The sequence below is a fragment of the Peromyscus leucopus genome, chromosome 11 (assembly GCF_004664715.2).
Source record: "Peromyscus leucopus breed LL Stock chromosome 11, UCI_PerLeu_2.1, whole genome shotgun sequence".
Classification (NCBI taxonomy): Eukaryota; Metazoa; Chordata; class Mammalia; order Rodentia; family Cricetidae; genus Peromyscus; species Peromyscus leucopus.
In genome coordinates this window covers 50,547,080-50,571,900 of record NC_051072.1, presented here as the reverse complement: position 1 = coordinate 50,571,900, position 24,821 = coordinate 50,547,080, and the positions used below count along the sequence as shown (strand labels likewise).

The 24,821-nt window shown below is 44.4% G+C and overlaps 1 protein-coding gene across 2 annotated transcripts in view; it reads right to left on the bottom strand.

Moving 5' to 3' along the window:
• Arhgef28 (Rho guanine nucleotide exchange factor 28) overlaps window positions 1-24,821 on the bottom strand; it is a 300,696-nt gene that overhangs the window by 172,167 nt on the left and 103,708 nt on the right. For both annotated transcript variants that reach the window (XM_028871698.2, XM_037209483.1), the window contains exons 3-4: window positions 11,165-11,312; window positions 8,601-8,894 (exon numbers count right to left, since the gene is read on the bottom strand). In XM_028871698.2, coding sequence (XP_028727531.1) covers window positions 8,601-8,894; window positions 11,165-11,312 — 442 coding nt within the window. The remainder of the gene's footprint in view (window positions 1-8,600; window positions 8,895-11,164; window positions 11,313-24,821) is intronic.

Below are 24,821 nucleotides of genomic sequence, written 5' to 3'. Positions count from 1 at the left end.
TGTGTACTTATGAAAATGTATTAAAGCCAACGATAAGAAAATAACAAAGATTAACATTTCCAGGAGAAACAGATGTATACAAAACAATTAAAACTCCATTACTAAAGAATCAGGGATGAATTTGTTTAATACTGTCTATGCTTGTATCTCCTACTATTAATTATAGATGGGAAAGTGAGAATTATAGAGAAAAGAAAACCTGTAAAACAATAAAAAGCCCAAAATAGATGTTTTAAAAGAGGATGCAAAAAGGTAGACCCCGTAGGACACCAACGAATCGAAGGTGAGAGGAGGGCATGCGCAGAAGAAAAATGTGCTGCGCAAACTCTAAGGACCCAGGCTGACGATACCCGGTCTCAGACTCACAACACTGCACGTACACATGCACACATGCACACACATGACAAGCATACACATTCTTGTGGCAGATCAAAGCAACTGAGTGGGCAGGGAGCACAGATATGTAAAAATACAGAGTGAGATTATAAAAGGTTAAGGTTTTTTTTTTTTTACAGGAATGCTTGCCTGTATGTATGTCTGGTCCGCACTCTGTGCTCTGTTACCCGTTAAGACCTGAAGAGGGTGCTGGACTCCCTTAGACTGGATTTGCAGGCAGTCCAAGCTGCCATGTGGGTGCTGGGAATTGAACCCAGGTCCCCAGGTCCTCTGGAAGAGCAGCCAGTGCTCTAGACCGCTGAGCCATCTCTCCAGACCTCTCTTTCAGGTTCCTAACTATACAGCTTGGTGTGGGCTCATGTGGGCTCCTATTTGAATCAACAAAAAGGCTTTGCAAAAGTCACTGAGGCCGAGGAAAGGGGACTTAAGCAAAGCACACAGCTGGCCCTTTCCCCAAGAGTTCTCCTTGTCACTGCCGGATTCTGCCCCGCCCACTTCCCAGTCTCTCCCACTCACCTTCTTCACATTGTGCTTTTAACCACCAAAGACTGGCAGTTTCACAACTCGGAGGGATAGCTCAGCCGTTAAAGGCTAGGCTCACAACCAAAAATATAAAATAAAACAGCGCAAGAACAGTCGCCATCATCCAAATCCTACTAAGAAATGTAAGAAAATTGAAACTTTTCACCTTCTCCCCACTTAAAAAAAAATAACCATAGAACAATCCCTTGGCTGCTGTCATTTTCAAGTTCAATTCTAGTCCCGTGTGCGCAATCAAAAGCTGCCATGCATCCTGTGTGTTTGGGCGAATCCAAGAGCTCCGGGGGCGGGGATGGGACTTGGCTAGCAGAGGTGAACTTCAAAGCCTCCCAGGGTTCAGGGTCCTGTGGGAAACACACCAGGGCAGGGCATTCAAAAATAAAAGCTTCCCTCTTTATAATCTCTTTTTCCTGAAAATTATAATGGTGGTGGGGGGGCGGGAAGTGACCCAAATATACCCTTATGTTCTATTTCCCAGATGGGAGAATACCAATGGGATTCTCTACTCCAAGTCTAAGGTCCATTGTTGCCCGACAGAAGCCAAGTTTCTAAAGTACTTATTAACTTTACGTGTATGAGTGTTGGCCTGCATGTATGTTATGTGCACCACGTGTGTGCCTGGTGCCTTTGGAGGTCAGAGGAGGGCGTCCGATATGCCGGAATTTAACGGATGGTTGTGAGCCACCATGTGGATGCTGGGAATCAAACCCACATCTTCTGTGAGAACAGCTGGTGCTCTTAACCACTGAGCCATGTCTCCCATCAGGAAGCTAATTTGTAAAGAAGAGTTTATGATGTTTCTTCTTGAAGGCACAGTTTCTAAAAAAGAGAATGTGCCCAATAAGAGGCACCAACTTAAGCTGCAAAACAAATCCAAACAATCTGAAGAGGACAACAGCTCTTTCCCTGAAGGAGTTCAAGTCTGCACTGTATTCTTACTGCCAGGAATTCTATTCCTTAAAAACCTAAAACAGGTTTGGAAGACAATGAAAATATTTGAGATGAAGGATGTAAGCCTTCCTAACGAATACCTATAGTGGGAAATAACTGTATCAATTTAACGTAGAAATTTACCATAGGCACAATTCCAAAGAACACTGTCCCCCATCATTAGTATTCACCCTGGGGGTTACCTTAGCAACCAAAGGGATAGAATACCAGTTTAATGTGTCAGAAAAGAGGGCGTGGAGATGATTGTCCCATAGAAAATACCAAAAGCGACAGAAGGCTAGAAAGCAATACTGAATTCATACAAAAAAAAAAAAAAAGGCTTTCCAAAAGAAACATGCAAGCCACCAGGATCAGTTGTTTCCCACAATGCACTAATTTCAAAACTCAGAAAGAAAACAAACAGAGAAATTTGTGTGTCGGACTAAATCCGTCTTGTATGGACTTCCTACCCACTGGTATTTCAGCTTGTGACATTTGAAGCTTGTTGGCCGGTACAAAGCCTTGGGTAGAATGACAAAACAAGAGAGGCCCTGGGGTCTGCAGTCCAGCCAGCAAGCCTCAAGATCCAGCACGTCCTCCATACTCACTCAGACCTGGACCACAGTGAAGTCAGCCCAGTGAAAAGTGCCTGCTCCGGAGCCTGACTCTCCTTTCCCCTTGCATCCACACCTAGCACACTGGCTTCAAGGATAAAGGGGCACAGCTCCATCTGGCTTCCGGGCAGGTTGTGGGTCTCTTTATCATGCAAATAAAGAACAAATTTTCTCTGCAAACGCTGCTGACCCACATATATCCCCTTTCTCTTCCCACCGAGAAGAAAGATGATGGGTTCCTGCGGCATGGAGCAAGATGCCCCATGCATGAATGCCGATGATCAAGACAGTTTCACGGCTACTGAAGAACTCTTAATCTTACAAACTTTCCTCTGAAGCTCCTGTGGGCTCTGCATGTCCTCTCATTAGCTGCAACGCACAGAGAACCGACAGGCTCCAGAGGATGTTAATGGATGAAGACCCTATTTAGCAGAGTATAGCCATGCTAACTGCCCATCTCCACTGCGATAACATTGCACTACTTTCCCTGTACTGTACATTACATGTGTACTTCAGGACAACGTTCACCGTTTTTCCTGTAAGTTCCTATTCATGACGATGCAACCATTTATTAGACAAACAACATATTGCTCAGACTTGCTCTCAAGAACATGCATTCTGCAACTGGTAAATCATACCTCTAATTTCTAGATTCACATTTAAATGGCGTAGTCAGCTACAGAACAGATTCTTAATCTGATCTATGCAATAAATAATTGAGAAATGCCCTTCTCTAACCTATACCTACTGGGTCCTGCCAGTACCACCAGCCAGCCCTCTTTGATGATGAATCTCCACACAGAAAATACCCATAGCCTCCTAGGTACATGGGCTATGTTAAACCCAAGACTGCCCTGAAGAAACGCTGAAAGGACCAATTGGCTTATCTTCTGAATTCCCTCTGTGTAGAATAACTTATAAAAGCAGGAATGATGACCTTTTTAAACTTCATAAAGATCAAACTTTGCTTTGTTAAAGATTCACTATTTTCCCCTGCAGATTCAATACCACATTGAATGTTCTGGTGAGTGTTAACAGAACCTGTGAACTCCATCAGAGATGGAAGAACATCTGCCCAGAAGACTCTGAAGTGAGTGGTCCATGTCCATCTAAAGACCTACAGAGGGGTCCAAATTCAGCTTTTCTCAAGAATAATTTACCCTTATGTGCTGGATAGTTTTATGTCAAATTGACACAAGCTAGAGTTATCTGAAAGGAAGGAACCTAATTGAGGGAGGGGGGAAAAAAACCTGCCTCCTTAAAATGGCTATAAGGCATTTTCTTAATTAGTGATTGATGGGGGAGGACCTAGCCCTTGGAGGGTGGTACCATCCCTGGCCTGGTGATCCTGGGTTCTCTAAGAAAGCAGAGAAATCAGGCTGAGCAAGCCACAGGGAGCAAGCAGGAAGCAGCATCCTCCATGGCCTCTGCATCAGCTTCTGTCTCCAGGATCCTGCTCTGTTTGAGTTCCTGTCCTGACTTCCTTTAGTGATGGACTACAATGTGGAAGTATAAGCCAAATAAACCCTTTCTTCCCCAACTTTCTTTTGGTCATGGTGTTTCATCACAGCAATAGAAACTCTAACTAGGACACCTTACAAAACAAAATCTTCAATCTGCAAATTTGCAACATATTAATGTATACATATTAATAGATGTGAAAAATACTATTTACATGACCTTTATTAAAGAAGAGGTCTTTCCCACATACACACACTTTTCGGTGAGAAGGCATGCACAGGACAAGCTGTATCCCTCAGAAGGCTGGCAAAGAAGTAAGTGTGTTCACAAGGCCAGTGCCATTAGAATGGAGATGGCCACCTGGCAGCCTCCCCGGGTGAAGCCTGGCTTCCCGGCCATCCCTGTCAGGCTTCTGGGAACACAAATGCAGCGGAGCCATTTGGTTGAGCAGGAAGGGAGGCTTCAACCCAAATGTCCTCTGAGTACCAATCAGTAGGACATTAGAAAACGTTGTCCCAGTTAACCTGATTGTCTACACTATGCCAATCTCTGCAAAAAACGTTTCTGTCAAAACACAAAACAGGCGGCAAGAAATCCAAAACAAAGCAGACAAACTGTGACCTCTTCTTGGGTAATTCTATTACTTCACTCTGCCTCTTACTGCAAACAAGTTCAGAGGCCCTGCAAAGGCTTCCGTCATAAAATCTACTCCGCAGAAGAAATGGGTTTAATTTTATGAAATGGGAGTGCAGTTTAATGGAAGACCCGAAATTAAATAAAGCCTGGGGCACTTCCTCCTCTTGCATGTATAACAAAGTTGTGTTATGACTGAGGATGAGTAAGATGCAGAAGAGAAGACCCTGCTTTTCTAAGGGGCACGGAGCTTCACTCACTGCCTCTCCCTGATAACCATCAAAGGTAAGAAGTGAGATTTTTTACCACAAAATACAAAGGAATGTAGTCATGTCTCATGGTAGGTCTCAGGTCAGACTCTTTATACAACAAGGCTATTATCAAAGTTAACTAACACTCTTCTGGTAAAATAATGATTATACCTAAAGAAATCATTTAAAAAATGGGTAAAACATTTAAAGGATAAACAGGGAAATTTTTAAATGTTTCTGACGGGTACTAAAATAGGTAATTGCTAAATGGTTTGTAGGATCCTTTAAAGATTCTAAACAGAACAACCATGTGTTCCAGTAGTTCCACTACTTGGATACACAAAGGAATTAAAATCAGACTGCTGGAGAAAAATCTACATTTTCACACTCAGGGAAGCCCCAGTCACAACAGCTAAAATGTATGCAACAAGTGAGGGGTGCATAAAGAAAACATAGTCACATACAAAATGGAATACTGTGCATCCATAAAAATTGAGTGCCTCACTCGGGAGGCAGAGCCAGGTGGATCTCTGTGAGTCCGAGGCCAGCCTGGTCTACAGAGCGAGATCCAGGACAAGCACCAAAACTACACAGAGAAACCCTGTCTCAAAAAAAAAAAAAAAAAGAGAGAGAGAGAGAGAGCCTGTCATCTACGGCAAGAGAGATGGAACTGGAGATCATTGGGCTACAAAAAACAAGCCAGACAGACAAACCAGTACCACCTGATCCTACCTACATGCAGACTCTCAAAAAGTATTGTCCTAGAAAGGGAACCAATGGTCACCAGAGGCTAGGGAGGGTGGTAAGGGCAAATGCTGATCAGAAGGTGTTATGTCACAGCTAGACTAGAGCAAAGAGTTCTTGTGGAACAGCAACTGTACACACTTCGAAAAGCTGCAAGAAAGGAGGGTGTTAAAACACCTTTAAACACAAAGAAATGATGACTACCTGAGATTAAGTCTATTTAACCAGATTCAAACATTACCCAAGGTACACACCTATCGAGACACTACGCAGTTCTCAGTACTAGGTATATTTTTATGTTTCTTCAGTTCAAATGAGTGAGCTGAAAACACAATCACTAGGAAGGAAACTGGATTCTGCTTATGACTGATGTCTCCACCAGGAATACAATACAAATTCTCACAGGCCCCAGCCTCAGCCTAATCCTTACGTCATCATTATGCTGGTAAAGGTCAAGAGACCAGGAAGGGGACCACAAGAGGAGAAAACAAATCACGTGGGGGTTGGGAAGGAAGAGGAAGAAGAGAGAGGGCGAGAGAAGGCATGCGACATAGAAATAGTGGCCACTGGGGGTGAAGGAGACCAATACTAAGGACAGAAGGCTCAGAGAGGCTGGTGGGATAAAAGAATAAACAAGAACAAAGTACCGCAGAAACCCCAGAATGAAGCACACTTACTGTTTGTACCAGTCTTGAAACTCATACTAAATAAGTGAAATATGGTTCATCTGTGAAAAACCAAATTAACTATAAATTAATCTGCACAGGTTCCCATAGCCAGGAGACCTGAGGTCCCCAAGGTAAGTGCATAACCAGGCTTGAAGGTACTTTTCTTGGCAACTATGACATTAGGAACTATTTTTCCATATGGTGCAATATTTCACTCTCAAAAGGAAAGGACCCGCCTCCCTTTTTCTCTCATCCAAAAATGGATCTCTAGACAGCCTTGAAAATAGCAGGAGGACACCACTTGGCAGCTGCAGTTCCCTGAACTTATTTATTCTGTATCCCAATCAGAAATACACACCCAACACGGGAAATCACACACATGCGCTGCTGTAAATGCACTGGGAAATCATACGCACATACTACTATAAATCTACAGATGTTAGAAAATCTTAAATTCTGAATTCTGACATGGAAAACTAAAAGCAGCAAGTATGCAATACAAATTGCTCTTTGGAGGCCCATGGCTTAAGCATTCATGTGTAGGCTCAGTGTTAGGCGATACTCATGACTTCCCCTTATCCAAGGTCTTAAAAATACTAGAAACATTTAGAAGTGCCCTGAGAGGGTTTAGGATAATTCTGATTGAATGGAGAAATAAATATCTTCTCTGGTTGTAGATAATGGCCTCAGTACCCTGTTTATAAAAACCATACCCATTACTTACAGTGGTACACTCAAGCTCACCCATGATCAAATTTAAGCCAACCTGTAAGTCACACCCAGAATTGATCAGGAATCACACTCTTTGAAGTAGCATCCTCCAATCACAAAGCTACTTCACAATGAGAGGAAAATAGCACATTGACAGCGTGTGCTGTGTGCAAGAAAAGAGCGTCTCAGGATTTTGAACAAAATTACATTTGTCATCACCTTAAGAAACAGCTACTAGTGGCTGGTGAGAGGCTCAGTGGGTCAAGGCGTTTGCTGTCACCCCTGGGTTTAATCTGTGGGATCCACTATGTGGAAGGAGAGAAATGACCCTTGGAAGCTGACCTCTGACCTCCACATGTACACTAGGGCACAACCCCCATCCCAACATACACACACAGTCTAAATGAATAAATGAAAGTAACTTTCTGAAAAATAACATCTACTGAACAGTTCGCCTTCATCCCCAAGTGGGATTATATGTGACTTCCATGGCTCTATACACACCCTCGCACTAGAGAACAAGAATCCATCCACCCTTGGGAACTCTAAAAGTTAGTGCAAATGTAATACAAAGAGATTACACATATCCAAGGAAATGGAAATAATAATCACTGTAGGTTGGTCAACATGCATTATTTACATGTATATAATCATCATAGCATACCCCATAGATACATACAAATGCGTGGCAACTTAAAAACATTCTTGAGACAGGATCTCTGTACCTTGCCCTAGCTGACCTGGAAATGACTATGTAGAAACCAGGCTGCCTTCAGACTGGAGGACAGTGATCTTAATCTATCCCTCAATTAAGATTTTATCTACAAATGCCCTTGGGGACACTGACTTTGTATGCATGTTCCTGTGTGCAGGTGCATGTGAGTGTATGCGAGTTTGTGTATGTGCAGGGGTGTGTATGCAGATACACACGTGTGCGTCATGCATGCATGGAGAGGCCAAAGTGCTGCTTCTCATAGGCCACCTGCATTGATTTTTTTTAAAAGACAGTCTCTCCAGTTGGAGCTAGAATTTACCAATTTAGCTAGACTGGCTGGCCAGGGAGCCCCAGAGAGATATTCCTGTCTCCACATTACCAGTGTGGATTTACAAATGCCACTTTTTTTTTAATGTGGGTGCTGGAGATCAAACTCAGGTCTCGGAGCTTGCTCAGCAAACGCTTCCCACTGAGCCATCCCATCTCCACCTACCCTGACTCTTACATAGTTCCAGATGTCAGCTCATCCCTCACCTTTCTTTCAGGCTGCACGCTTTCCAAGCACTTCACAGAGCTCTTTGTGTCCTTCTTTCCTATTTGGATCACGGCAACAATGTCTCTTTCTCATGGCAAGAAATTGGCCAAAGGAATTAGAGACGTAGCCCAGAGCCACAGGCTCAAGAGCCAGCCATAAAAGAACAGCACCAATACATGACTGGCAAAGTCCTCCTCAGACATCCTGGGGCCCAGAAACATGAGCTAGCCGAGAGATGGTTGGCTGAAGACTTCAGAGAACCCAGCCACATCAGGACTAAAGGTTTAGCTAAAAGGTAGGAAGAAAAGCCTACCCAGAGAAACAGACACTACACGGAAGGCACATTCTAGACCTGAATAGAAAGCACACAGCACACATCTGGGTTTTCTGACACAGACCTACCTTCAAGCGAGGAATTTCCCGAGACTGTCCAGCCCGAAGGCAGCTCCAGTTGGGTCAGGGCCAGCACCAGCTCTTCATCCAAGGTGGGCAGCGCTTCTGCCGTCAGGGCGAACGGGGTCAGCAGCGTCTGATGACTACAGGCCACGAGTCGGTCAGCCTGAGTGACCAGGAGACGAGCCAGTCTGCAGGCCATGTTGTCCACATAGGTCACTGAGCCAGAGCCCATGGTCACTGGGGAGTAGCCTTCCGAGCAGAGGCACACAGACACCGTCACCGTCTCCTGAAGCCAGTGGCCTAGAGGACAGGATAGGGAGTCATTCAGCCCCTGTCTGAAGGAGCCACTCAGTAGCCCTGGGTAGGCAGCATTCTCCAGGGGACAAGTAGAAAGTAGGGTGTCATCTCTAAGTGCCACCATCCTGGGGGCCACTCCTGAGCTGCGATCGTCTTTTTTCGGTGACTCTGGGTTTTAAATGATCCTTTGGGAGCTCTGAGAACTTCAGAGTCTCTCTCCAATCAACCACAGTCCTTTGTCACATTTCAGCCTTCACATCTGCCCAACCCCTGGATTCCAGGCTGGCACCTGAGGGGTTTTAACTCATTCTGTTCTGCTAGAAACACGGTCACACATCCTTAGCCACTTACTGAGGCAACAGACATCTATAGAAGTGCACCCTAATTCCACGGAGCTGCTTTGAATGCAGGGTGAAGACGACTAACTAGAGTCTGTGGAGATGAACACAGTCAACAAAAACCAGGAGCTCCCCAGGAGCCCTCCAGAAATGGCTCCAGTGTCTGGCAGATGTTCTCACTACTTCCAGTGTGGCTGGTCACCCTGCTACCTGATCTCCTTACACTTCTCTTTGCCTTGCCTTCCCGTTCTGCTAAGGTTGGTAAACTTCTGCCCAGCTACATGTTTTTGTCTTTGGTAGAATTACAAGCATCAATAGCATCCAAACCCCTGGGACCATATCATGGCTGGACTGAGAAGAGTCACTGAGCTCGCCCTGAGCACGATGCCCTTGTACTCACTGGCAAGTGCTCATAGGTCTGCATCCTCCTGTCCCACCTGACTCTCCAAGTTTTCCCACAAAGGCTACGCTGCCAGAATTCCAAAGACCAAGAGCATCAGGTTTCCTAAACAAGATCCAAGCTGGGCGGTGGTGGCGCACGCCTTTAATCCCAGCACTCGGGAAGCAGAGGCAGGAGGATCTTTGTGAGTTCGAGGCCAGCCTGGTCTACAGAGTGAGAACCAGGAAAGGCGCAAAGCTACACAGAGAAACCTTGTCTCGAAAAACCAAAAAAAAAAAAAAAAAATCCATTGCCATCCTCACAACGACTCTCAAAAGATGCCACCTCATTAGACTGTTCCATCTAGTATAAATTGCAGAACATATCTTCCATCACTTGATAGGCTACCCTGGTGAACCTAAACATTTCCCAACACTCAAAGGTTACCTCAGTAAGTCTATAATCAGGGAAGTTTAAGGTTAAGAAATAGAATATTGGGTTGAGGATTTAGCTCAGTGGTAGAGCGCTTGCCTAGCAAGCACAAGGCCCTGGGTTTGGTCCTCAGCTCCAAAACAAAGAAAGAAAGAAATATACTGTCACTCACCCCCATGAAACCTGTCAAAATGAAGACAAGGCCATTAAACAAGGGAATGGGCTTGCTTTCACACATCGGAGGGCAATGAGGTTGGTCCCTCCATGTAAACAAGAAAGAAACGAAACAAAAAGTTTTCTATCAGAAGGAGCATTTCTGTCATTTTTATTCTTTCTCTAGCGATTGTTCACTAAAAGAAAAAAATATAAGTAAACTAGGAATAGAAAGGATGTCAATATATTTGCCAGAGTAAAAAGGGTATCAGGGAAGGGACCAACAGGGGCCGCAGCAGAATGACAGGGCCATTAACAAATACAGCAGAGGTTTTGTTTGTTTGTTTGTTTGTTTGTGATTGATTGATTGATTGATTGATTGATTGATTGATTTTCAAGACAGGGTTTCTCTGTGTAGCCCTAGCTGTCATGGAACTCCCTCTGTAGACCAGGCTAGCCTCAAACTCAAAGATTTACCACCCCCCTCTGCCTCTCAAGTGCTAGGATTACAGGCGTGCACACCACTGCCAAGCATTTGGGGTTGTTGTTGTTGTTGTTGTTGTTGTTGTTGTTGTTATATGTGAGTTCCTGGGGCTGCCAGGCCGACCTAAGAGGAATGAGGAAGGAGAATGAGGACATGGTCTGTCATGTCACCTTGTCCAGAGCCAACTCCAGCATCAGCCTGAGACTAAGGAGATGACACCCAAGGCACATCCTCCTTTGGCTGCACCTAAGTACACTAGACCTTTAACGGAGGACAGCCAGTGGGGTGAGCTTGCTGGGACTACGTCAACTACCCCAGCAGTTGGTGGCATGGGGCGAGTGTCCTCCCTAACCGCATGTACATACACCCATGTGAACTCCTGCCCTTGTCGTGTGTTTCTTCTTCTTCCTTGTGATTCTCCCCTTGGCAGATACCCTGGAGGGAAGACACAGATGTCCCCACCCCCACCACTCTGAGACCTCCTCACCTGGAATGCTGGATTGGAGAACATTATCCTCAATGCGCTCAGCAATCACCACGTGCCTCTGATGCGACCCGTCATAAATAAAGTAAAACTCGGCATCTTCGGGAAGATAAACATTTTTGCCAAATTTTGCACAGACCGTCCTCTGTCCCTGAAAAACGAGTAAGCCTGGGCATTAGTACACTTCCTTGTTCTGGCTCTGAGAAACCACAGGGGAAGGGCACAGGCCCACAGCACCGACACTTGTCATATGCACTTCATGTGAGTGAGCTCAAATGTCACAGAGCCTCCTTCCAACAATGACTTTTTCCCAGGAACACCTTCCTGTTAAGTTTAGTATGAGAGTCAGAGATGGCCTGAGCTGTTCCAAAAATCAAAAAAGGTCAAGGAATAGAAAAGAATTGTTTCTTTAATTTGCTAAATATGTGAGCGTAATTTTTCAGTACCTTGAATTCCTATCCCCCAAACATCACTGTGCATCATGATATTATCCTGTATGTGACCTACCACTATAAATATAAAGGTTCTTGATGTTTATTCTAAGCTCAGGCCCTAGCATGTGCTAGAACACTGTATACTGCATGAACCATAAATATTCACAGACATTTTTCAGATAAACAAGAATGCTCACGCACATGCTGTACCAACAGCATTGACTCTGTCTCCTCTGAGTAATGCCTAAGCCCTCTTTCTCATCTGCGTTGGCCTCCTCCTTTGTCTTAGGAGTTCCTGGCCAGTACAAAGCCTTACAAAGTGTCCTGTTTCCAAGAGGAAGCACTCTTCAAAGGAATGAGACACCAGGCTAGTGGTCTTGGTACAGGAGGCTTTGGGGGCGGGCTGACAGCCATGGCTGCCGGATCATCTCAAGATCCTGCAGGTCTCAAAGGATTCAGGATGCTCCCTGCCTGAAGTACAAAAAGGGCAGCCCAGAGCAGGCCTCCAGGGAGAGAGGATGCATCCTGCCCAGCCGGAGGGAGTGGTAGAGAGGTGAGAGCAAGAAGTAGAAAGGTCATCTACTCTAAAGACTTCCAGAGCTTACTAGATTCAAAGAAGGCTCTGGGTGTCTGGGTAGTTGCCTAACAAAAATAAACCAGTTCTCATCCTGAGAAGAAGGGGAAAGGAAGCAGGGAACAGTCAGACTAAGGCTCCTGGACATGAGTGTCAGCCTGACAGTCCCCTACAGCAGCACGACACTGTGATACTAAGAGTTAAGTCCTTAAGGAGCAAGACACAGTCCAAATGGGGCTCCTCCTCCCAGTGACCATATCATTATTTGATCAAAAAAACATTGCAACTCCCACTCTCAGAAAGGCATCCAAAATCATGAAGTCATGTAAATACAAATCACAATGTTCTGGGAAACACCCTGGTGCTTCGTTGTGAATTTTCCTGTCTTTGCACACGAGTGTGTGTGTGTGTGTGTGTGTGTGTGTGTGTGTGTGTCACACAAGCGGAATTGATAGAAAGTGACGTGCCAAGGAAAATCTACCATACCACAGCTTGAGCCAGACCACAGGAAGGGGAGCTAAGAAGCAAAAGACCAAAACAATAGCACACGTCTGACAGGCCTGAGAGGAGGAAACTCAGACAGCTTTCCATTTCCTAACAGCCACGACGACGCACAGCTTGCTTTCGTCCTGCTCCTGGTTGCTAAAGGGCTGCAACTTCTCCAGAGACGGGCCCTGTGCCCTGGCCTGTTGGTGGTTTTCGTAAACACAGAGCAGATTGTATAAATAGATCAAAGATCTTCACGGATCTCGAAGATATCTAATCTGCACTGACTCCAAACAATGGTCAGATTAGAGTCTTTCGTTTGGCCAGGTGAACAAGGACTACCTACCACTTAGGCAAGAGTTTCACCACAACCTTTCCAGGTTCAACCCTCCCCTGACCACACAGTCTCGATGCATGGTGCTTCCCTCCCAAGAACACCCCATGCTTTATGACGGTAAAGGCCCAGGTCCACTCTAGCGAGGTGACCTAGTTGTCCCAGCAACAAGGATGATCCTCAGAATCAAAGGGATCTCCCACGTAGTCATCACAAGGACATCAAAAGTACAATCAAGGATTGTGGCTAGGAAAGGCGATGATGCCAAAGCCCACGGAAGGAGCTGTTGAGACAGAGGCAAAGAGGTGGGAGAGGATGGCGGAGAAAGGAAATCTGATGGTAGAAGAGCAAGAATACTGGCACTCAGGCAAAGGAATGGGGGGCGGGGCTCAAACAAAAGCAACTGAGCTGTATGTATAAGAGATCCTGGGAAGGGCAAGCATGTGAGTGCCAATAATCAGCCGCAGGTGACAACCCCAGGCTGAGACTGAGGTCTCTCTGGCCACCGTGGCCACTGAAAGACTACCACACTGCTTACGAAGCCACTCACTTCCCATGTGGTAAGGACAGACTCCACATACACACCTCGCTTATGCCCCCGTTTGAACTCAGCTACAGGCTTTGCTTTTGACAACTGAAAACAATAACCTGCCCTAATGAAACCAATGGATCAACGCCAGAATCACAACTGTAGGTGGGTGTGTTAGCACCTTTCTGCCCACTCACTGGGCCCCACATACAAAAGTCTCAAATACTCCACTAGTTCATTTCAGGCTAGAGAGACGGCTCAGCTGCTCAGAGCACTGGCTGCTCTCCCAGAGGACCAGGGTTCAGTTCCCACCATCCACATGGCAGCTCACAATTGTCTGTAACTCCAGTTCTAGGGGATCCAACACCCTCACATAGACACACATGCAGGCAAAACAGAAATGTACATAAAATAAAAATAAATCATTAAAAAATGGTGCCTTGAAACTTCTGGAAATCAGAGACACACAAGGCAAGATTATCTTTCCAAATTAAACTACAAATTTAACATAGTCCACTCAAAACCCAAACTGAATATTTTCAAAGAAAATCGAACAAAATTATTCAAAAGTCTATTTGGAAGAATAAATAAGGATAAAGATTTGGACAGGAGGTAGTATTTGAGTGGTGTGGAGCGGGAAAAGCCCTTGCCATACCAAAGCAAAGTCAAGAATCAAACCAGGGTCTTGTAAACAGTGTGACAGTGGCAGAGAGAACCCTGAGGAGACCAGAGACAAACATGTGGACACAAAGATGGTGGGGGTCTCAGATCAGCAGGGAAGGAATGGTCTCTGCTTCTTCGTGGGTTTATGTTCTAACCTGCATGTTTGAAGGACTCTTTCCTTAAACTGTCTCTATAGGGTGACTATGCTAGCCCAACATCTCACACTAATGTTCCCTTTATGACACTAATGTGCGCATCCACCATGCAGGGCACCTGCATATACTACACACACACACACACACACACACACACACACACACACACACATACACTCTGTCAATGACGATGTTATTTGCTAGGCAATCTTTACTTCTAGTTTCTAAGCTAGCTAGCGTGTTTGGACAATAAGCAGAGTATTTTCAACTCAGACCACGGTAATAATGATTTAAAATACGAGGCACTGTGAAGACAGCTCGTGCACAATCATGAGGCCCTGACTTTCAGCTCCAGAACCCACATTAAAAACAAACAAATAAATAAGCACAATGGCACACACTTGTAATCCCAATTCTCAAGATGTAGACACACGTGGATCCCTGAAGCTCACAGTCTGGCCAGCCTAGCCCACTTGGCAAGCTCCAAGCCACTGAGAGTCTGCCCCAAAATCCAAGGTTAACAGCATCCTGAGGAAAGACGCCCTATGTTGAGTTCTGACCTCCATGCACACCCACACGAATACACACATCACCACCACCACCACCACCACCACCACCACCACCACACACACACACACACACACACTACAATTAGAAAGTGTTTCCTTATGATTTTCTCACTTTATTCTATAAGACTACCTATGAGGTACTACTATGATCCTCATTTCTAAAGGAGAATACTGAAAAGATCAGGTCTGGTGGCCACCCTGGACCTTCCTATGCCGATCCAGCATCCTTTTCTCTATATCACATTACTGCACAACCGGCAAATACCCGCCTGCCTGGTAACATTTAGTCCCACTGATACGGGGTTTCTAATCTTAAACTCCTAGGCACATTCAAGTCAACATGTATTTGAGACACTTCTTAACACAAAGCTTCTCCTCCTGAAATCCACGGGTAGGGGTGGCATTCCTTCATCTCCCTGCACATACGTGTGGTGGTGACATTTACCTATAGATAATTCTCTCTGTTGGAGACTCTTAGAAGGCAACACAAGTTACATATGATCCAAACAAGTTAAGAACCACTGAATTAAAGCATGTTTAAGGAAACTCATTTTTATAGTGTAAAAATACCAGGATTATTCACTTAACACCCAACAAAATTAATGTCAACACAAATTGGAGGAGAAACATCAGAATATCATTTTTTTTGAAAGGAAGGCTGATTTCCTTATAGGTCAAAAGACTTAGAAAACATCTCTTCAGCTGTTGCCTTTGGGATAGGAATGACTTCTACCTCCAGATAGGATGATATGGACAGCAAAAAGTCAACATTCAGCAGGTAGGGACCGGGGGAAGGACAAATTAAAAGGCCCTTCTTCTTCGGGACATCAGAGTGGGATAGAAACTATGAGGACCAGTGACAGGTGCCACCAGACAGCGGACAACATGCTTGAGGGGATGATTTAAGTTCACGCATAACAGAAATGTTGTTTAAAATGAAACTGAAATTTTAAAAAATTTTAATCACAGAAAAAATAATAACTGCAAATGAAAGGTGTATGTTAGTGTTCGGGAAGCGATCCATTCGCCAAACTTGTGCATTAAACTCAGCAATTCAAAAAGTATAAACATACAAAATCAAAAGGTCACTGTGACCTTCGTACCTGGTGGACTGATTTGCCACTCTAGAATTGAAATGACCTTGGGTTTCTCTAACAGCAAAAGCAAGTAAAAAGTAATTCAAGGCAGAGATTCCCTACAAGACCAGAGCAGACCCAGCCCTCCATCTCTCCCACTCTGGAGATGGGGCTCCAACCCAAGGCCATATGAGCGCTAGATAACCGTTCACCCACTGAGCTGCGCCTCAGGCCTTCAGAACAGGCTTTAAGAGCACTCAATCAGGTTAATTTTCCAAATTTCCAAATTTCTAACTTACAGATGACATGAAAGCGTGAGACTCACAGACGTCGAACACAAATATCTGACTCTTATATGACTCCCATATGGTAGTGGGAAATGTGTTGGGTAGGGTGTGAGAAAATGGAAATTATGATCTCCACTCCCAGATGGGCATGGCAGGACACACTTGTAATCCCAACACTCAGGAGGCTGAGGCAGGGGGATTGCTGTGAGTTTGAGGCTAGACTATGCTGCAGAGTGAATTTAAGGTCAGTCTGGGATACATTGAAAGATACTATCACAAAACAAAAACAACAACAAAAAAAACCAACAACAACAACAAAAACCTTACCACCTCCATCCCTGCATTCTCTTAATATTCACTTGGTCTCAAAATAATGAGTCACAACAATAAACTATTGTGTAACAACTGGACACAGGATGGGATTTTAGTTTGTAATCAGTTAGCACGAGTCAGTCTTGAGAGACATGAAATGCTAAGTCTGCCCTGTGTCCAGAGCTGTAGAAACCTAGTGACCCCTCTAGGAATGAGTACAGTCCAGCTATGCTCTACCCGGTCGGACACCCCTGGGCCAGGGAACGCTTCAGTCTAAAAACAGACAAAACTGGCCACGCGTTTAGAGGAAAGTGACAACAGTGGCAAAAGACGCGGTGTCACAGGAAGAACAACGGAAGGAACCGGAGCTGTTCTGCCGGAGCAGAGCAGACTCCTGGGTAAACAGTCACACCACAGACATCTGAGGGTGGGCCATGCCTGCGAGGGATTGGATGCGGTCTGCAGGCCCCGAGGGAAAGCCCAGAACAATGGAGGGAAGGCTAGGGACAAAGTTCAGCTTGGGGAGAGCACTGTGAGGACCAGAGATGAACAGAACTGTCAGGCTTCAAAGTAGGGGAGTGAGCACTACCCGGAGACGGGGCGCTTCTGTGGTCACTGTCTTGTTGTTGTTGTTGTTGTTGTTTGGCTTATCTGTGTCTCTACAAGACAACAGTGCTAAACCAGACCCAGTCCTGGGAGCCCAGAGCCCAGACCATCTGCTGCAGAATTGGAGACGAGCTGCTCGCTGAATAACTGAGTACGTTTCATTCCAATCCGTTCCTCTTCATGCTTCTGCTCTTGGGCGGATGCTTAACTCAGTTATGTTTGGTCCGCTGGTGATTTTCCAACAAACCAACAGAACCCTGTGGTTCTAATGGAAGGGAAGGATACTGGGAATTTAAAAAACACCATTCAAATTTCATTTGGGGAATGCATTCCTTATTCTTTTTAGAATTGAATCTTAAAAGACCGCTATTTGCTTTAGTGGATTACTAAACAAATTTTATGATCCCAGAGAGGCTCTGAACCGCCAGGCTCAGTTGAGTTGACACGTGTAATGAATTTAAAATTAAAGAATAAAGTCGTAATTGTAAAATCTTGTGAGGTTTATATTTTGAAGTTCCCTACAATGCTCTGGGGGAAAATATTTCTCCTATAAAAGTTTCCATATCACCTCTTTTGGATCTTTATGCCACTCTGCTCCAGACCATCTGCTCCCTAATAAAAGACAACACTCTATCAGTGACCATCGTCACCAGCAGTCTAAGAAAATATTTCCCAAGACTCTTTTTATAATTCACAACTCAAATGGCTTGACAATTACCACACAGTAAAAGACTGTGAGGCCCCGCACATGCAGAGAATATACTGGGTGTTTGGGCTAAAATAAACAACCTGCCCTCATCAAACTCTTCTAGTGGGGAGACACAGGCAATAAATAAATAATTATACATCTGATAATTATATTATATATATTATAATTAATTATACATCTGATAAGGGCGTAAATGCAGAGGAAGGTAAGGAGGGGTAAGGGGAACAGAACTGCAGACAGCAGGAAAGAGCCTCTAATACAATGTTATTTTAACAGAGACCTAAATAAAGCAAGGGACAGAGCCACGTGGGTATGAAAGAGCACATGAGGCAGAAAGGCCAGCAGGAGCAAAGGCCCTGAGGTAACAAGGTGAGGTAATTGTGAGAAACAGTGAGGAAACTTGCTAATGCATCATCACAGGGGGAGGAGGCAGCAAGGTCAGAGACAAGCGGAGACCATCCAAAGGACTTGGTTGGAGAGTCCAATTTGCCATAGAAAAGAAACAAGATGTGGCGTTGAAAGGATCATTCTGGTTGTTTTGTTGAAAACGAACCAGAATAGGGAGAGGTTAAATTTGGGAGGAAGCCAGTACATCAGTCCAGGCAAGATATGAGGGGGCATCCTTTCTGTTCTGTTGGAAGCTCTACCTCAGCCCACCCACACACACACACTCTAAACCCTGCCCCTCAGAAAGCCTCCTCCCCTGAGGCTCCTCAAGATCGTGCCTACAGGGTATTTAAACTCTGGTCCATAGACCTGCCATGTGATTTCTCCTCTTCCCCCAAGATCACCTGGATTAACCCTGGTCCTTTACTTTCAGTTTGTCTCAATTTGGCTTATTGCATCATCTGAGGAACCTATTACTGGGGATTCAAAATGCTTATCACTTACAGAGCTCTGTCTGCTTATCACTGAGGCAGCTCCTGGGATTGGGATTCTCTCTGCCTAAAAGGGCTGATACAGCTATTTTCTACACCACACTGGTATCTGGTTCTGCTTCTCCCAGACCACAGCAGCTCCAGCAGCCACCAGGGCAAAAAGCAGCCAAATGGGGCTGCAGTGGTCTGATGCTTAGGGTGGGCTTAGAACTTGGAGCCCTTCATGCCATTCTTAAAGGGAAATGGATGAGTAGACAGACAGAGAGAGTAACCCCTCCAGTGGCTTTTACTAGCGACTACTTACAGCATCCAATGATTAAATGGCCATGTGGGTCAGGTAGCATTTTAACTTAAACATAAAAATGGTTTTGAGAGTCCTCTAACTCCTGCTGTGACTACTGGGATTAACAAGATTCAGATTTTTCTAATGTCAACTACAAACCTGAGGTGGCTTACAGACCATTCCATGTCAGGTGCCTACTGAAGACACTGAGCATTGTCAGGGTCCCTGTCACACAGACATTACTAAAGCAAACCCAGGTATAAAGGGTCACATCAGACATTGTTTCAATATCAAATATGTAAAGTATGGAACTGCTATGTGAAAACAGTGTATTGTTTTCTGAAGTTGCTTAGCACCCATAAGAATAACAATGGCCACCATAGGAGCCCTCTGTACCCATCTTAATCTTCAAAGACTACATTCTGTATGCTTCAAATATATGGCATTCTGGAAAAGACAAAACTATGGAAATGGTTGGGGGGCGGAGATTAGTGGTTCCCAGTGAGCAGGGAAATTGTGAATAAGCAGGTCATTGTATTAGTTATTTTGTTTGTTGCTATGCCAAAATGCCCGACAAAAAAAAAAAAAAACCTTCAGTAAGAAAGGGTTTATTTGGGCATCATCTGAGGGTAGAGTGCATCATGGCGGAAGGCATGGTGGTAGAAGCTTGAAGCAGCCGGTCACATCACACCCACAGACAGGAAGCAGAGAGAAATGCATGCTGGAACTCAGCTCCCTTTCTCCTTTGTATTTAGTGCATGGGATGGCACCACCAACACTAAATTCCCTCTTCAGTGAGGCCTCTCTGGGAATACATTCACAGGTCCATGTAGAAGTGTGTCTTTCCAGTGATTTCAAATCCAGTTAAGTCAACAGTTATGAACATTAGCTATGACTGTGATTCACAGAGCGATGGTGGATGCCATTAGGATATCATTAGCCAGAGTGGAATCATAGGTATCATTGCACTCCAGTTCAAGCCCAGAAGATGCACAGCATCCAAGAGAGAATGCTAACATACCTCGTGGATTTCAGCGATTGTCTACGTGACTCTTCAGGTGTAGCACACATGCTGCCCTGGTGAAGGGTGTTGGTAATGGGAAAAGCCACACATGTGTGAAGGGAGAGAACACGTGGAAATCTCTGTTCCTTCTGCCCAATTTTGCTATAAATCTAAACATAGTCTTTGAAACTACTAGAATGAGGTCCAGTGACCAAGAGCCACGTTCAGTTGGGTCAGTCACGAAGGACGCTCTCAAGTCACAAGGGGAGCTCTCAGTCAGGCAGGTAGGTTGAGATCAGAATGGCAAGGTGTGCAGGGGGTTTATTCAGGAGGGAAAGTAATAAGAACGGCATGAAAGGGAAGGAAATAAAAATGGATAGTGAAGAAGTTGGAACATTAAAAGGCACCCAAACATGGGAACAAGATGAAGGAGCGAGGTACTCCTTGAGCTCGGTGACAGTCATAAGTAAGAGGGTGACACAGCTGCTGTTTACAGAGACTCCAGAAAGCTGTTGGTATCACAATATCAGCATCTAACAGTCCCACGCAAATTTTGTTTGGGTAACTGCACCAAGCAGTGGTTCAGGACCCAGGTTCCTGCCATCTTGTGGCTCTAAGTTCCCAATTGCCTTCTCCATTTCAACCAGTCCAAGGAAGAGTATGGAAAACCATGGATTTTCAGGCCTGTACATGGTAACCATCTCTAGCACCAAGCTGTGGCTGGGAGGTGTTTTGTAGGCGAGTGTCCAAGGAAAGAAAGGAATAGTCTGATTATGGGCTCCATGTCTGTCATAAGCTCTCATCAAATGGGTAAAGCTCACAGAACATATAAGGCAGAGAAAGCATGGCAGTGTGAGCTAATCACATCACAAGCCAAGTTCAATCAAATGTGAAGAATATACTTTAAAACAAAGCACACCAAAATAACCATGAGAAGATGGTGACTCATGACTCATGTTGGAAATACTGGTTAGGTAACATCTTCCTGCCCAGAAAGCTTTTCAAAAGCACATTCCCCTCTCCCCTTCTCCACCCTTCTCATTTCAAGTATATTTACCCCAAACACAGCATTAGAGGTTGTACTGCCATGAGGATCCCTTAATTTGAGAGTAAGAAGAACTGAGAGATCAGCCTCATCAATAAAAAATTGTTTATATCATAAAGGAAAGCTATCGTTCCTCTGGATAAGAGCTATTCCTGTGACCATAGACTCAATTATCACTGTCTGCTTGTATTAGTCATTCCTCTCATTGCCACAACTAAACACCTTATCAAAGCAACTTAAGGAAGGAAGGGTTTATTTTGGCTTACAGTTCCAAGGGATACAATTAATTGTGGCAGGGAAGCTATGTCAGCAAGAAAAGGGAGTAGCTGGTCACATTAAATCCACACTCAGGAAGCAGAGAGCAATGAATGCCTCAGCCCATGGGATGGTGTTGCCAGATATTCCTACACTGTGTAAAGATGTGTCAATGTCTTTGGTTTAATAAGAAGCTGAATGGCCAATAGCTAGGCAGGAGAGGTTAGGCAGGACTTCCAGACAGACAAGTACTCAGGGGATGAATCTAGGCACACAGATTTCACCAGCAAGATGTGGAGCAAGCCACATGGCAAAATGTAGGTTAATAGAAACAAGTTAATTTAAGTTATAGGAGCTAGTTAGAAACAAGCCTAAGCTAAAGCCAAGCTTTCATAATTAATAATGTCTCCATGTCATTATTTGGGGACTGGTGATCCAAAGAAAGTCTGACAAGAAAGCTTGCTACAGACAGGATGGTGCAACATATGGGGTGGGTTTTTCCACCGCAATCAACCTAATGTGGAAAATCCCGCACAGACACATCCAGGGATTCATTCCCATGGTGATTATAAATCCTGAGATGCTGACCATCAAGATTAACCCCTTGTATCCAAACCGTACCCCTTATAGAGTAAGTTTTTTGGAGGCCTATGGCTTTATAACTTACCTATCAGAAAGTAAGACAAATCTCATTCCATATGTCTCCTATTCCTTCAAAACTGACTACTTAAATAGTAACCTGTTGCTGATGCAGTGGTAGTAACTATGAGTTTCTTCTTAAAGTCTCCTATGATGCCTATTGAGTATGAATGTACTGAGGTGCTCAATTATTTCCTTAACTATAAATGATCTCTAGATAGTACACAAGACCCCTTCCTCTTGAACACATTCTTCCACAACTAAGCCAACACAAAATCTCCAAAACATGCTGCTTGCTTGGATCTACTTGAAGAGACTCTTCCACTACTATGAACCTGAAGTCCTTTCCAAACAGATGGGGACACACACTCACATTTGTTTAATCAGTTTTACACTTCTTCCAAACTACAATCCCCAACCTTCGGCCCACGTAAGAAAAGCACACAAAACTCCTTGAAGTCAATGTAAACACATTCCCAACAATTACAGAAATTAAAGCACTCCTGTTGAAACCCAATGTGCTAAATTTTTGTTGAGCACACAGTTGCTAAAATAGAGTCTTCTTGTCAGGCTTTAAACATTTCTGGATAAGAGGTTTAGGCAGTTTTGTTTTGTTTTATTTTAATACCAAAAGCAGAGAAAGAGAAAAAAAAAATCAAAGCAGATCATAGGTTGTTATAAAAAAACACCAGGTCAGGCAGCTGAGATGCATGTTTTCAACTGTTTGATTAAAGACTCAATACAAACTTTAGAAAAAGAAATTCGGAAGATCTAAACAAGTGACTAATTCAAGAAATTTCAAGAATTTTTTTCTCTTAAAATCTAAACTGCTAGATCCTAAACAAATCAAATTTGGAGTAAGTTGCTCCTATGTCAGGCAGCTGTAACCCACGTTAGCTGTATTTTGCATGTAGTAGCCATCAGCAGTCCACTGGATTACCTTTCCCTCCACCTTGCCTCAAAGGCACCCACAGATGAAGAGTAACGTGGAATCCAGCAAGGTGGGCTGTAGGCCTCTACCTCCTCACCTCCCTCCCTATCTGGCCAACGGTCAACCTGTCAGGCATTCTCCCAAGCTTCTAGATCTCTTCCTAGTAAGGTGCCAGGCATTTTTGTTCAAGCAGTGCTCTGTGAAAGTAGACACTGACAATATGTCTGCTCGGGACAGAATAGTACGTAGCAGGAAGCAGGATTTGAGGACAAATTGATATTTCATTAAATTTCACTTTAAAACCCTACAAACAGAGGCTGCCGAGATGGTTTGATGGTTAAGAGCACTAGGTGTTTTGCGGAAGACTTGGGTTCCATTCCCAGCACCCACACGTTGGCTCACAACCATCTCTAACTCCAGCTGCAGGAGAGCTAACTCTCTCTTCTCACCTCTGTGAGCACCAGGCATACTTTTGGCACACAGAGATATATGCAAGTAAATACTCATGTATACTAAATAAATACATAAATACTTTTTAAATTTTAAAAATTAAAACCTACAAACAGAACCTTAAGCCATAAGCTATAGGCTACAAATAATATGGATATCGGAAATCAGCAAAACAATCCACAACAAAGATTGTTATGAATTCACTGGACAGCAACTGGACACCTCTGTTGGGAACACACACCATCCTCACGGCACTTCATAGGATTTTCTATTATTCCTACTTTTCAAATGAGGAAAGTGAGCCTCGGCGTAAATGAGGTCACAGCTGGGATTCAAATTCAGGCCTCTCTCCACTCACTGCTTACTCCTATTTCAAGATTAAAACTGTGGTTAGTGTGTGTCGATAGCTCACGGGTATTTAAAGTCTCCACACACACACAAAAAAAAAAAAAAAAAAAAAAAAAAAAATTTTTGAAAGGTCTGAAACTCTCAGGCTGACAAAAATAGTTTGAATAATTTGGGTCGGTGGGGGGATGACTATTTACTATAATTTGGACATCTTATCAGGGAAAGGAAGTACTTGCCTCTATAACATCAAAACCAGCAGCCCCACCCTCAGAACATGCTGGGTACCTAAATAAATAAGAAACTTAACACATCTCATGCACTGAAATACAAGATGACTCTCTAATGAAGACCACAGAATGAAGGGTCATCTTTTAGAGACAAGAACTTCTAGATTTCTACGGGATGGGAATTGCTCAGTCTTCATTTAGCATTTACCTAAACATAAGGGCCAGTCAGCAGAGGTGAGCATTGTAGCCTGACAGCTTCCTGGGGAGGCAAGACAGACAGACTTCCTTCAGTCCTGGGGACACAGTCAGCATGCTCCACAGACAGCCATCTTCATGCGCAGGCCAACACAGATCACCACTTCCTGGCTGGCCAAGGCCCACGCCATCTGCTTTCAGCTTGACCCCTCCCCCCATCCTGGGAGGTGGATTATCTATTATCATCTTTGACAAACAAGGAAGCTGAGGTAGATGGTTTGTCAAAGGCATCGCAGCTTGTCAGGAGGCTGAGCCAGGGAGTCTCTTGATGTCTTGTGCCCAAGTCCTTAGAGAGATTCAGCTAGGCAGGTTAGTGATCTCACATACTCTTCAAATCCCTGGAAGTCAACAGAGACCTCGATCCACACGCATCGACCGTCACGAGGCTCACCACAGTGTCTAGGATATCTGCCATCACCTGACTTCCTGCTCATTTTCACTCTCCATATCCTTAACTGTCAACGTATCAAAATGCCAGCAGCACATGTCCACTCCATCTTGGGAGCAAGGTCACATACTGTGGTCAACCGTCCCACATCATCACTGTCCTTTTTTTTGCACACCAAGGAGGTGGCAGAAAGAACAGCCACAGAAAGCAGCCGGACTGGAAGA